We start from the raw sequence: 12257 nt of genomic DNA, 5'->3' as shown, positions 1-12257 counted from the left end.
CCAAAACCTTGCCACACAAACCCAATGCATTAAGAAAAGGCAGCACAGGAAGCCTGAGTTACCTCTGGATCTAGGGGGCAGTTTTGCAGCCTTTGTAGCACAGTGTGTCTTGAGACTTTCCAGAAGAATACATTAACCTGCACATGAGCAATGTCTGCTGCTACCTCTGGTACTTACCCTTTTGTGGGTATCTTTTTGCTGCGGTCTGCAGTGTAGACACAACACATCAAATAAAAAAACAAAACCTGAGAACCAGTTAAATGTTGCTTGGGAAGCAGTCTTGTGTTTGTAGCCACCTTTGACCTCCCTGCAGGTTTTATTTTCTACTTCCCTCCTGTCCACCCTGAAAACAGTGGCCTTTTTTTCACCCAGGAGGGAATTTGTGCTGATGCTTCCTATTCAGCTCCCAAAAACATGATATTTAAATGAATTATGTCTGGAAACCAGTGTGACTGTGTTACAGAAAATAAGTGGACAGAATAACAGAGGGGAAGGTAATTTGCCATGGAAGAGACACTTTTAAAAGGCTTTCTTCTTCCTAATCAAAATTTCTGGCAGGCAAATGGCCCATCTCTGCTCTCTCTGTCATTATTTATTTATTACTGCTCTATTCCTAGATGTCACCCCCATCTTCAGCAAGTGGTAAATATTTCAGTGCTAGCAGATGGGAAGAGGTGGGGAGGTGACTGTAGGACAGGGGTGATGTGGAAAGTAGCTGTAAGCACAGCAGCTGAGGGTCCTGGGGTACCAGAGACACGTCAGTGGGAGATGAACACAGGGAACATGTAGGGTCTGGAAGGAAGGGGTTTCTGGAGTGAAAAAAACTGGAACAGGAGGAAACATAAGATTTTTTTAATCACAAGAGAGATTTGCTTTGGTGTAAAAAAATCTTTCATATTATTATATGTCAGTCACTATGGGGAGATAAGGAGCAATTCGTCCATTTCCCCCAGCTACCCCGCCATGTGCAGCAAGACACAGCTGGTCAAGTGCCTCATTTTATGAAAAGGAGCGCTCATTCTAGTTAAGTTAAAGGAAAAGAAAATACTATTGCTAGATACAGTTGAGGATGTGATCTCTGAGCAGTGTAGATTTTGTCCTGAAATCTTAGACTACTACTTTTTAGCTATTTGGTATTGACAGGTAGTACCTTTGCTGTGAAGTAATTTTGCACTGGGCAAGAGTACTCCCTAGCCTGAGGAAAGTCTTTCCAAGCTACGGGAGATAAAGCAGCATGTAACGGAAGGATTGCTCACATCAGGCCATCAGCTGTACAGATGGGTCTGCATGGCTTTTAAGAGATGCATGATACTTAGTGGCTTGATCCCATTAATTTGGCTGTAACAACAGTGCTGCTGGAGATACTGAGAAGAAAAACAAGTGTTTAAGGGAAGGATGGAGGCTGACTGGATAATGGATCAAGGTAAAAAGTCTGGGCATGGTGTCCAGTGCTTCAGTGATTGAAATCCCAGGTTAGGGATTTTGCTGCAGTAGAGGTTATGCAGGAAAACAAGGAGGGATAGCAGAGCTGGCTCCGATAGCACCTGTGAGGACAGAATGGCTTGACATGAGGCAGTTGTCTGGAGCACTTTTGGTCCTTTCCCTTGCCCACACAATGGTCTGTCCTGCAGGCTTAGCATTTGTGTGCTGCCTCCGGTAGTGACCCTGAGGGTGAGCTGGATGCTGGGGGCACTGGACCAACGAAGCTGTGTTTACCTGTCTGGGCTGATGCCTGAGCATAGTGCTTTTCAGAGCTTTATTTTGAAATGCCATTAGTAGCATCCTAGCTCCTACCTCTCCAAGAGAAGTTCTATTCCTTGGCTAATGTGAATTTTCTTTCCTTGTAAAGTAATATCCTTCCAAGAGAGATGCAACCATCTTCTGAGATTACTTGTGCTTTTGACCAGTCTAAGTTTGGGTCACTCTTGGAGTGGCTTTGGAAAGTCATATTCTCAGCCCTTGACTTGTGGTCCTCCTCTTCCCACCAAGCTGCACCCCATTTTTCCTTCCAATTAACAAGCAGTTTAGCCTCTTTCTTACTAAAAAGCTTGTTCTGGTAAAAGCATCAGCCTGGCATGGAGTCTGGAAACAACACATACAAGGTAGATACCTGCCCTGGATGTGGCATGAACGGGGCACTGTAGCTTTGTAGGAAGGAGCTGACACGTCCTCCTCTACTGCGAATAATCCTGGCCCCACATAGAAATGTCAGGCTCTAAACTGACTGTCGGGGCCAAGGGGGATAGTTCCAGGAGGTCATCTGCTCAATGGTCAGCTGGAATCAGAAGGCAAGGAGGAACATGAGGAGTTGAAAAGAGTAAAGAACAGAACACAAAATATATTTGTACCTATGAGTAAATTCATCAAAGATGCCAGGTTGCTGCTGGAAGGAGGGAAACACAGCACACTTAAGAGAGAAATTTTATCTTCTCTTTGGCACTGCAAAGCATGCACATCACCTTGTTGTCCAGCAGAGTTGCTACCAACAGTCACTGGATGTGGTCACAGGACAGAGGGAAAGGATAATTGTGTAAGGCTGTTTTCTGCTCTAAAAAGGCTGGAAAACACGCAGCGCGGTTCCTGCTGCAGAGCGGTGTGCGTGCATGCCTGCGTGCAGCGTGGGAAGAGGCAGTGGGACTGTGAGTCAAGCAGACTGTGTGTTTCCCTCTTGTCCTTGCAAGCTTCCTACTTGGCTGGTTGCTGTTGGGAAGTGTCCATCTCTTCCCGCTGCCTGCTCCAGCTGCCAGGCAGGTAGGAAAGCCCAGCAGCAGGAGGCAGGCAGGAAAGCCCAGGGCTGTCTGGAGAGGAAGAGTGAGGGACAGGTACTCACTGAGCTGACACACTGATAAAGATCTTCTGCCTGTTGTTTCCCTGAGCTGTCCCCAGGGAGAGAGAACTGGGCTGATGTAGTAACTGGGATTTGCTGTGCCTGTGCTCCTGGACTGGTGCCCAGAAAACCACTATTGGAGGGAAGGAGAAGTGAGACTGCTGCAGTCACCGAATCCCAGAATGGTGGGGTTGGAAGGGACCTCAGGAGATCATCCAGTCCAACCCCCCTGCCAAAGCAGGTTCCCTACAGCAGGTTGCACAGGAAAGTGTCCAGGCGGGTTTTGAACATCTCCAGAGAAGGAGACTCCACAACCTCTCTGGGCAGCCTATTCTTATAATGTAAATAATTAACATAGGCCATTGTCACTTCAAAAACTTTTACAGATTAGCTAATTAATGTTGTTAGCCCTCTGTGACGCAAAGAAAGCACTTTATCCCCAGAGATCAGGTATCTCTGCCCAGTATGGAGCTGTTTTGTCTAATCCTGGTGGATCACATCTGTGGCTTTACATCCATGTCGCTGGGATTGTTACTGTTCCTCCACTGTTCCAGTGTAATTACACTGCTGTTTCAGTGGTTTCTTTCATGTAGCAACAGGGGATGGGTGACCCAAAGGAATTGGCCATGTGTGAATGGCTCTTGTATTACTTGTGCTGCTCAGGGAGTGTGCATGATTGTACCAGGTCTTCTCACCTCCCACCTTCGCTGCTGCTCTACAGGCTTTTTGAATGCTGCTCTGTTTTTTAATATCTTCTTTTTCAGTTTCTTGCTTTTATTAAAAATCTTTCCCTGTCTTTATGGCCCTCCCTTTTCTTCTGCTGGCACATCTGTGCCTAGTTTATTCACCAGAAGTGTTGTCAAGCACTGGAAGAGGCTGCCCAGGGAAGTGGTGGAGTCACCATCCCGGGAGCTATTTAAAAGCCATGCAGATGTGGTGCTTAGGGACATGGATAGTGGTAGGCTTGGCAGTGTTAGGCTTACAGTTAGACTTAATGATCTTAAGGGTCTTTTCCAACCTAAACAATTCTATGATTCTATAATTCAGGTGCATGTTAATTGTCTCTGGCCCATTAGTCCCAGTCCTGACTGGATGTCCTCATTCTCCCTTGGCCATCTTTGCCCTTCCTGCTCCTGTTCATCTGGCTGCTGCTTCAGTCCTTGTATTGCTCTCAAGTCTTGCAGCTGTTTCTCCTCTACTCCTTCACTTCATCCCTCTTTCTGTCATGCTACATCAATTATCCTTGCATCGTTGCATGGAGAGTTTGTCCAGAAAGTCAAAGTTAAAGTGGTTATCTTAGTTACTTAGATGTTGCCTTCTGGGTAAGGATAGATGAGGGAATATGATCTGAGCATACATATATGATGTCTGTCAGCTAGCCAGATTTCCAATGGTTTTCCTTCATTATTTGCTGTGGGGTTTTGTTGGGTTTTTTTTGTTTGTTTGTTTGTTTAACTCCTATTTTGTGTATTTTCATTCCAAATCCCCACAGATTCTCTCCACATCTTTGAGGTCAGGGATCTAAAAGTTCATTAATCTGCCAGACACATCAATTCTCAAAGAGCTGTGCCATGCTTTGTTCTGGGTTGGGTTTGTTTTGTTTGATTGTTTATTTGTTTTGTTTTCCACTGCTTATCAGGAGTACTGAGCAGACAAAATGTAATAAATTAAAGCCTGGCTTTAACTGTGGATTAACATTTAGATTAAAAATCACATATGGTTAAAGATCAGTATGTTTACCTATCTTGCAAATGTTTCTTGAGGATGTTCAGTCTGAAAACACTGTTAAAAGCAATGAATAGACTTTTTCCATTTCACATGGTGTGTTGTTTTTTATTCCTTGTTTTTTTATTTGTGCCCAACAGTACCTGATTTACTCTCTGATCCACTGTACTGAGCAGAGTCTGTTGGCCAGGCAGGGTCATTTTTTTCTTTAAATATGTTATTTCCACATTTATTGTGCAGATGGGGTAACGTAAACCTCTAAAAAATCAAGTCCTTTTTGAATTAGGCATTGGAGATGCATAGTGAAGATGTAACTGCTCATATGAAAACTTTGTCATAGAGTTAATGACAAGAGATGGGAGGGAAAATGAAGCAGGAAGGCAGAAGGCTGCTGCTCACATAAATTACGTGGACAGGAGAAACCAGGAACAAGCCCTGTCTGCTCTGTGGAGGTCTGATATCTGCCTTGGCCAGGGTCAGCTCTGAGCCTGCTGCAGGGGTCATGGCTGCCTTTGCCATTAGTGCAAATAGGTCAGAAAATACCAATCCTTGTTTCAGACAGAGGTGAGACCTTGATGAAGCCGCTCTAGTGGGAATGTGTCCCACAGAGATGGGCCTAATGCATCTCAGTGGGCTTTGTTCACCAGTGTCTTGAAGTTGTGCGAGTGGTCCAGCCCCCCACTTTTTCTGGGACACTCCTTCCCATTCCTGCCTGCCCTCATGAGGAAACTCCTCTGGTCCCTGATCTGTGATTCTGGCAGATTTTTAGGCTGTGGTTCTCATCACAGGGAAAGCAAGTTGTGCCCCACAGACAGACCATCTCCCTGTCCATCTTGGGTACCTCTTATAATCATACCAAGAGAGTATGGACAGCTACCACAGGGTCAGGCACTGCTTTCCCAGCTGAGGGGATGTTAGCTGGGACACAAGACTGGTCCGGGGGGGAGATGGGTCTGCTGGCTGGAGGGTGAATAGTAATTGCTCCTGCTCAGATAACTTGCTGGACAGGCTGCGCTGTGAATGAGCACCTTTTTGGTCCTCTACCAGCTAAAGGAGCTCAGTGCAGAAGAGTGATTTTTACACTGAGTCATGCTTTTCTGCTTAGAGAGATTTTGCCAGGCTGTGGTCAGGAACACGAGGCGAGGCTAGGCAGTCAACTGTGATATTCCTACAGTATGAGAAGACAGTGTCCTGCTGAGGAAGCAAGCTGGCTGCTTTTCCCCACCTCTGATGTCAACATGAACAAGTACAGATGAGTGGGCAAGGAGAACAATAATTGCTGCTGGTGTTTGTGCATTTTAAAGATTTCTCGATGTAAATAAGCAGATATTCAATGACTGTCACTTTTAAATGTTTTGGAGCAGGCACACAGTACGTCCAGAGCTCAAGCTTGCTGCAGGCATTCAGATGTTTAGCTTTGTTGTGTGTTTTTCAGTCCCTCTGTGAGTCCATGGCTTGTGTTTCTGTAGCATGTGGCAATTTCATCTATGTTGTCAGAGTCACAGCAGAAGAGAAAGAGATAGGAGCTGGTGGAAGTGGTAAAGCTTTCCCCTGGGTATAATAATGATGATTATTATTAATACTATATTATACTGATATATATTATTAACATCATGATAATTCTCCACCAGCTTCGACTTCTTTCTTTAGCTTTAGGAACTAAACTGGTACCAAATTGCTGTGCTTGTCTACTGGAGGCAGCACTTGGCTCCATCTGACAGACCCTCTGCTTCAGGAGAGGACTGGGGTGGGATGGACACGTAGAGGTATTAGAATTGCTCTTGTGCATCAGAGCTCTCGTCCCATAGCCCATCGCTGACAGTGGCTTTGGAGGAAGGTGCAGGAATCCCCAGGCTGCACAACTGGAAAGTGCTGCCTGGAGAAGGCTCTTCCTGAGACTTCTCAGTGGAGGCTTTCTGCCCAGAAGCAGGAGGGTTCCCTGGGGATGTTCTCATTGTTCACATAAATGCCTTATCCTTTCCAGATTCCTCATGAGCTCTTGTCCTCGGGACCACGTGAAAGTGATTTACACAGCGGTGTTTTGTGCGGTATGAAAAGGCATTCCTTATTAATCTTCAGCTTATTGCCTTTCACTTTCTTTCCAAGTCCCTCTTTTCTCGTATCAGAAAATATGTACAGAAAAGTGCGATGGATTTGCTTTGTCACTTACTCTTTTTAAACCTCCCCACTAAACGTGTCCCTATTTTTTCAGCTGCTCTTCAGCATTTTTGAGTGCTGCAGAAATTCAGACTGAATTTAAGCTAAGTCATATATCTGTACCCTGTACCACTGCCTGCAGGGTAGATGCAATCTCAGATTTTGAAGAGAAGAGGGACTCTCCCAGGGGCATTTTGAACATCCAAATAAGCTAAAAGTGGCAGTCCTTTAATCACAATTTTGAGGACATGCTCCAGTAAATTAGAGGCTTGGATTACAGAAGCTGTGATAATCTGTGGCTACTATACAGTGTTCATCAGAGCATACCTAAGGCTAACTGAGCAGAACAAGGCACATTTTAATGTGACACGCATGAGGAAAAAAAAAATCAATTTCCTTTGTATTTGCAAAGGTCAATGACAGGAGACTTTGCTAGGAGCTCTGCTTAAAAATATCTCTAAAATTTGTTTCTGTTCCTGAGTGCTCTTGTGGCCAATCTTTTGCCTCAAGAGTTGCTTGGGGATGCCAGCCTGTGACTCTCCCTGCCATATAACTCAGTGTTACAAAGGAAACACTTCCCTTCTGGCTTATGTCAAAATGGGAGGAAAGAGGGTGGCAGGGAGCAGGTAGCAAAAATAAGCTTTTAGTTGCTGTTATCCCATGTGAGACGGACCCTTAAAAAACAGGAGCAGCTGTCTTCCAATAGGTTGAATCCAACACATGGGCCAGATAGAGTGTGCACATGTCAAGATGCCAAAGGCTTTGGCTGTGCTCCTGCCTGGGACACAGGCTGCTGTCCCACTCCCCTGTGAGTAAATGGTGCTATGGTTGCCTTCAACACTGGTGCGTGTTGCTACTGGGCTGTGGTAAACTGCAAGCACAAAGCACTTCAACTTGGCACTTAGTGTTCAGCACTAGCTCTCGGCTGCGAGCAGAAGTGAGGCACCTTACCTTAGGCTTGGATGGGAATAGTCAACTCTTCTACTCAGAAAGCAGCTTTAGTCAGGCAGAGATTTTATTGTGCTGTCAACCACGACCTCTGTTCTCACAGAATTTATCTCCTTTCTCTGTCTTAAAGGTTCTTCATCATTAAGGAAAGTTTCCTGCTCTACTATGCTGAGAGTGAGAAGAAGAGTTTTGAAAGTAATAAATACTTCAATATCCACCCCAAGGTGAGCAGTGTTTGAGTGGGAGAGGGGGTTATTCTGTTTATAGCTTCCCCCCTTCCCCCACTCGGGCCAAGCAAGTGAAGAAGAGGTAACTCACAAACTTCACAGATCCAGCGAAGCCTCAAAAAGGCAAGGCTCATGTCAATACCTCTTCAGTCTCTTTAATGATTCAGCAGGTTCATTACTTTTTTTTACCTGATAGTAGATGTATTCTCTGGATTGCATGATCTCCTAATCAGCTAATCTTGTGGTTGAGAATACTGTTGGCAAAGCCAGTGGTGGGGCTAACAGCTTTGGTTGTTGCTTGTTCTGAACTTGTACTCACATGTGTAGGCGGTCGCAGCCAGTCCCTGCTGACCCATGTGCCAGCAGCCCCTATAGCTCTGCTACCTTGAGCTCTCATGGGGCAGCTTTGTGCTTTGAGACTGCTTTTTTTCCTCTGTAGTCACTGGAAGCTGGTGAAGCACATGTGCTTGCAAAGTTCTTGGTTTCACCCAACCTGGTTAGGGGCAGCAGACCACCCATCTGTCCCCACATAGCAGATGTTGACCTGCTGGTTGTGACGGTAGTGGATGCTCAGCCTCTCTCATGCCGCCATACTGTGATTCTGCAACGTCTGCCCCTGTTGGGAGATCAACTACTGCTTGATAAAAGAGCTCCCACTTCGATGTCCTAGCTAGCAGGCTTCCCTCCAAGGCGAATGCAGGAGAGCCCATCTTTACTCCCTTTCAGATACCACTTGGAGGTCTCCTGGTACTGCTAGGGGTCACTCTGCTTTTCAGGAACCGTGTGTATTGGCCCTCCCGGGATAGCCAAGGCAGGGCAAGGGCCCACAAGTGACCAAGGGTAAAAGTTCAGCTCCTGGTTAGTTAATATTTGTACTTGATTTTGCTGACTGATTGGAGCACTCTGGTTTGTCCCCAGGGTGTCATACCCCTGGGAGGCTGCATCGTGGAGCCCAAAGAAGAGCCCAGCATGCCTTATGCCATAAAGATCTCTCATGAAGACTTCCATGTAAGTAGAGTTCTTTTCTTCTCAAAAACAACCCCAAACACCACAAAACGTTTTATTGCTGATGAGCAGAACTGGATTGGCAGTCTTTTCTACCTCACCAAGGTATGCCTGCCCTCTCTGGGCACACTGTCCTGAGAGAGAGGGTGGCTTAGCATCCCAAGTCCCCTCAAGGCTTTACTGATGCTCCTGCTTTGACAACCCACAAGGAAACTTGCTCTTTCTGACAGCAGGTCTTATGATACCAGCAGACCAATAGACACATATTCAGGAGCCCTAGAGCTCATGTTGCCCTATCATTTTATTCCTACCATGATTGCTTAGCTCGTGCATCTCTTTCTAATGTGTGGTTGGCCTGGGTCATATTTGCTCCTATGCTATGTTTCCTGTAGAGGTGGAAGCCTGTGGTGGGCTCTCCCCCCACCATAGCTGTGCTAGCCATGAGTGGACAGAGGTGTGTAAGGCTCCAGCCTTTCTAATCCAGGTTTTTTTCCCCTCCCCTCCCCTCTTCCAGGGTAACATTGTTCTAGCAGCCGAATCAGAGTTTGAGCAGGCTCAGTGGCTGGAGATGCTACAGGAGTCTGGAAAAGTGTAAGCTTCTTTCTATTCCTTTTTCTCTTTGATCTCCTCTGTAGATGTGTAAAGGATAAAGAGGAAGAAGGCTGACTAGAAGGACTATGGGGAGGCAGACAATCTCCCCAAGACTAGAGAGATCTTCGCTTGCCTCCTGGCCCCATCCTTTCCCTAAATGAGAATGCCCTAAAACTGACACTTCCCGCCTTGGTGTGCAGTGTGACTTTTTGCTAGCAACCCAAGCCTGTCAACTGTCAAATGCTGATACAGTGAGTGGCATTTTCTGTCCCTCTCTCTAGCCTCAGGGAGGTGGGACCTAGGACTGAACGGGAGATCTCTGGGTCCACTTTGTGTGGGAAGCAAGGTCTGCGGGCTTGACAAAGTTGGGGGTCAGAAAACCTCCCTACACTACAGGTATACAAGGAAAGAGCAGAACAAGGCACAAAGCAGGTGAGCAGTGTCCATGTGGCTCTGTGCCTGGCCAGTGAACAGGGACCTCAGCAGCCCATCCCTGTTCTCCTGGGCAGTATGGGTCATGCTAAGGTGTCATTAAGAGCCCTGAAGTGATTGTGTGACCAGGGGATGTGCAGCTGTTTTGCCCAGATCTTTGGGCACTGCAGCAGGATTCGGCCTCTCAAGACAGTTTAATCCTGAAGTGCAGAGGAAGGCTACATCCCAGGGGAGGAGGTGTTAGCAAAGCATTTCCAGCCCACCTACCAGGGCTTGATTGCTGTATGTTTACAATAATGAGTTTATAGTCTGCTGAGAATGCTGGAGAGATCTGCAGTTTGCTGTCCACCAGCTCTGCAATCCCTCAGCACCCAGGAGCCTGACAGTACAATGAGCAGCTGTCCTGCAAAACCACAGCAGATTCTTCCTAAATCTCAGCAGATGCAGGAAGAGGTAACATTTAACCAGGGATCTGAGTTGCCCAAGCCAGGTAGAAACTTCCAGGGTCTGTAGAGCAGAGCCTACTATTCAGCTATGAGGCTTGTAGCAATGAGCACTTTGCTCTGCCCTTCCTGGCTGCATTACAATGTGTGCATGTGGTCTCTTCTAGGGAGAGAAGTTGTTCTCTCAGGCAAGTTTAACTTGTAATACCAGTGTGTGCATGCATGTGGGTATGGTAAAGGAAGTATCTCTGTTAATTCCAACACTATGAAGCTGAAAATGTTCATTGTGATTAATGGGGAACACAGCGTTAAGGGGGATCAGCCCAAGCCAGGCTCTGCACTGCTGTGGTGAGGCTGGCTTTGGTGCTGGAGCAAGCTGTTGCCTCTGTGGTACTGTATGAACTACAACACAAAGCTGTCCATTAAAGCTTGGTGGGACCATGATCTCCAATGGGATACAAGACCGAGGGCAGAGGTCTGTCACTGGCCCAGCATAAGCAAGCTTGGCCATTGCAGAGGAGGAGGGACCTAGATTTAGCTCTTGGGTAATTAAGGGGTTTTTGATAACACAAGTCTGCACTTTCCTTCACCAATGTTAGACTTAACTATTGCCAAGGGCAATAATTTGGGAGGCCAAATTAATCTTTCAGGTGTGTATGGGAGGGAAGGAGCATGGCTGCACAGCTCAGGAGGGGTTCGCACAAGCAAGCCTTGTGTGGCTGCTTATTTCACAGGGCCAACCTCTTCTCTAGCCCTTGCTTCAACATTCCAGCACTAGTGTTTAAAACAGGAGCTAGATAGTGGCTGCTATCATAAAGCAGGCTACCTGCAACTAGCTGAAAATCTGCTGGAGACACCTCTTCCCTCCCTTCTCCCCTGATGCTTCATTCTTACATCAGAGGAGAGTGATGCAGCTCCTCTGTGCCAGCCTAATTGGTGCTGATGGTAGCCTGCATGGGAGGAAAAACACAGATTATGTGATTTATGTTCACAAGGTCAGGTTTGGAGCTAAGCAGTAGCCAGAAAGTCACGGCATGGACCAGTAAATGGATCTGTGATGAACAGGAAAGCTAAAAGGACGGAGATTAAATCTTCTAGGCAGCCTGTTTTAGTGCCCTGTTGTTCCTAGACAGAAATTGTACTGCTGGTGGCACTGCAGCACTTAGTTTATTGTGATCCTCCTACAGTCTTCATTTAAAACCAACACCCTCAAAAAACCTCCCCAACTCCGTAGACTGAGATTTTGTTAAATGGGGAAAAAGAGCGAAAAATGAACCCAGGATGGGAAACATCCTCTATCCTCTCTCCTGTGTTTCAGTTGTGTCTGCTGCCTCTTTCCATCTGGGGCTGGGTGGTGTGTGTGCCTGCACAACTGTTTATTACCTCCTCCACCACAGTCTGCTCAGTGATGCCTCCAGCTCTTTACTCGTTTCCAAGCCTCCTGGTTTAATAGGGAATCCATTTATTCAATGTGGAGGGGAGCTGACGGTCTCTCCAACCTTCTAAAGGGTGGTGTCTTGGACTTAGCATGCTTGCCAGATCTTGAAAGCTTTTTGGAAATGCACAAAGCCCTTACTCCCAGCCAGCCAGGCTCTCTTCCCACCTAGAGAGGCTTTTGCCGGTGCTAGCTGGGGAGAGTGGCACAGGTACACTCTCTACAGCCATAGCAGCATTCCCTGCACTGGTTAAAAGTAGGGTTGGTGGGTAATGGGGAAAAAAACAGGTATCACAGTACATATGTTCTGTGGACCATGAAGTGCTAAGTGTCTCCAAAAATTGGTTGTAGATTCTCCCAAGAAAGGTAAAATGCAGGCAAAGCTAGAGAGATGTTCCCAGTGCTGTAAAAGGACCGGAACAGACAGTGTTTGAGTTGTGGAGCAAATGGAGATACTATAGAGCCTT

At 46.5% G+C, this 12257-nt stretch overlaps 1 protein-coding gene across 1 annotated transcript in view; it reads left to right on the top strand.

Moving 5' to 3' along the window:
* The first annotated feature begins 2205 nt into the window (after window positions 1-2205).
* PLEKHD1 (pleckstrin homology and coiled-coil domain containing D1) overlaps window positions 2206-12257 on the top strand; it is a 25777-nt gene continuing 15725 nt past the window's right edge. The window contains 4 exon segments of the mRNA XM_010170898.2: window positions 2206-2288; window positions 7788-7881; window positions 8803-8892; window positions 9404-9480. Of these exon segments, the coding sequence (XP_010169200.2) occupies window positions 2206-2288; window positions 7788-7881; window positions 8803-8892; window positions 9404-9480 (344 nt within the window).

Source organism: Antrostomus carolinensis, unplaced genomic scaffold (assembly GCF_000700745.2).
Source record: "Antrostomus carolinensis isolate BGI_N321 unplaced genomic scaffold, ASM70074v2 scaffold22246, whole genome shotgun sequence".
Lineage (NCBI taxonomy): Eukaryota > Metazoa > Chordata > Aves > Caprimulgiformes > Caprimulgidae > Antrostomus > Antrostomus carolinensis.
Note: the sequence above shows the minus strand (reverse complement) of the source record. Positions and strands in the feature narration are given on the sequence as shown.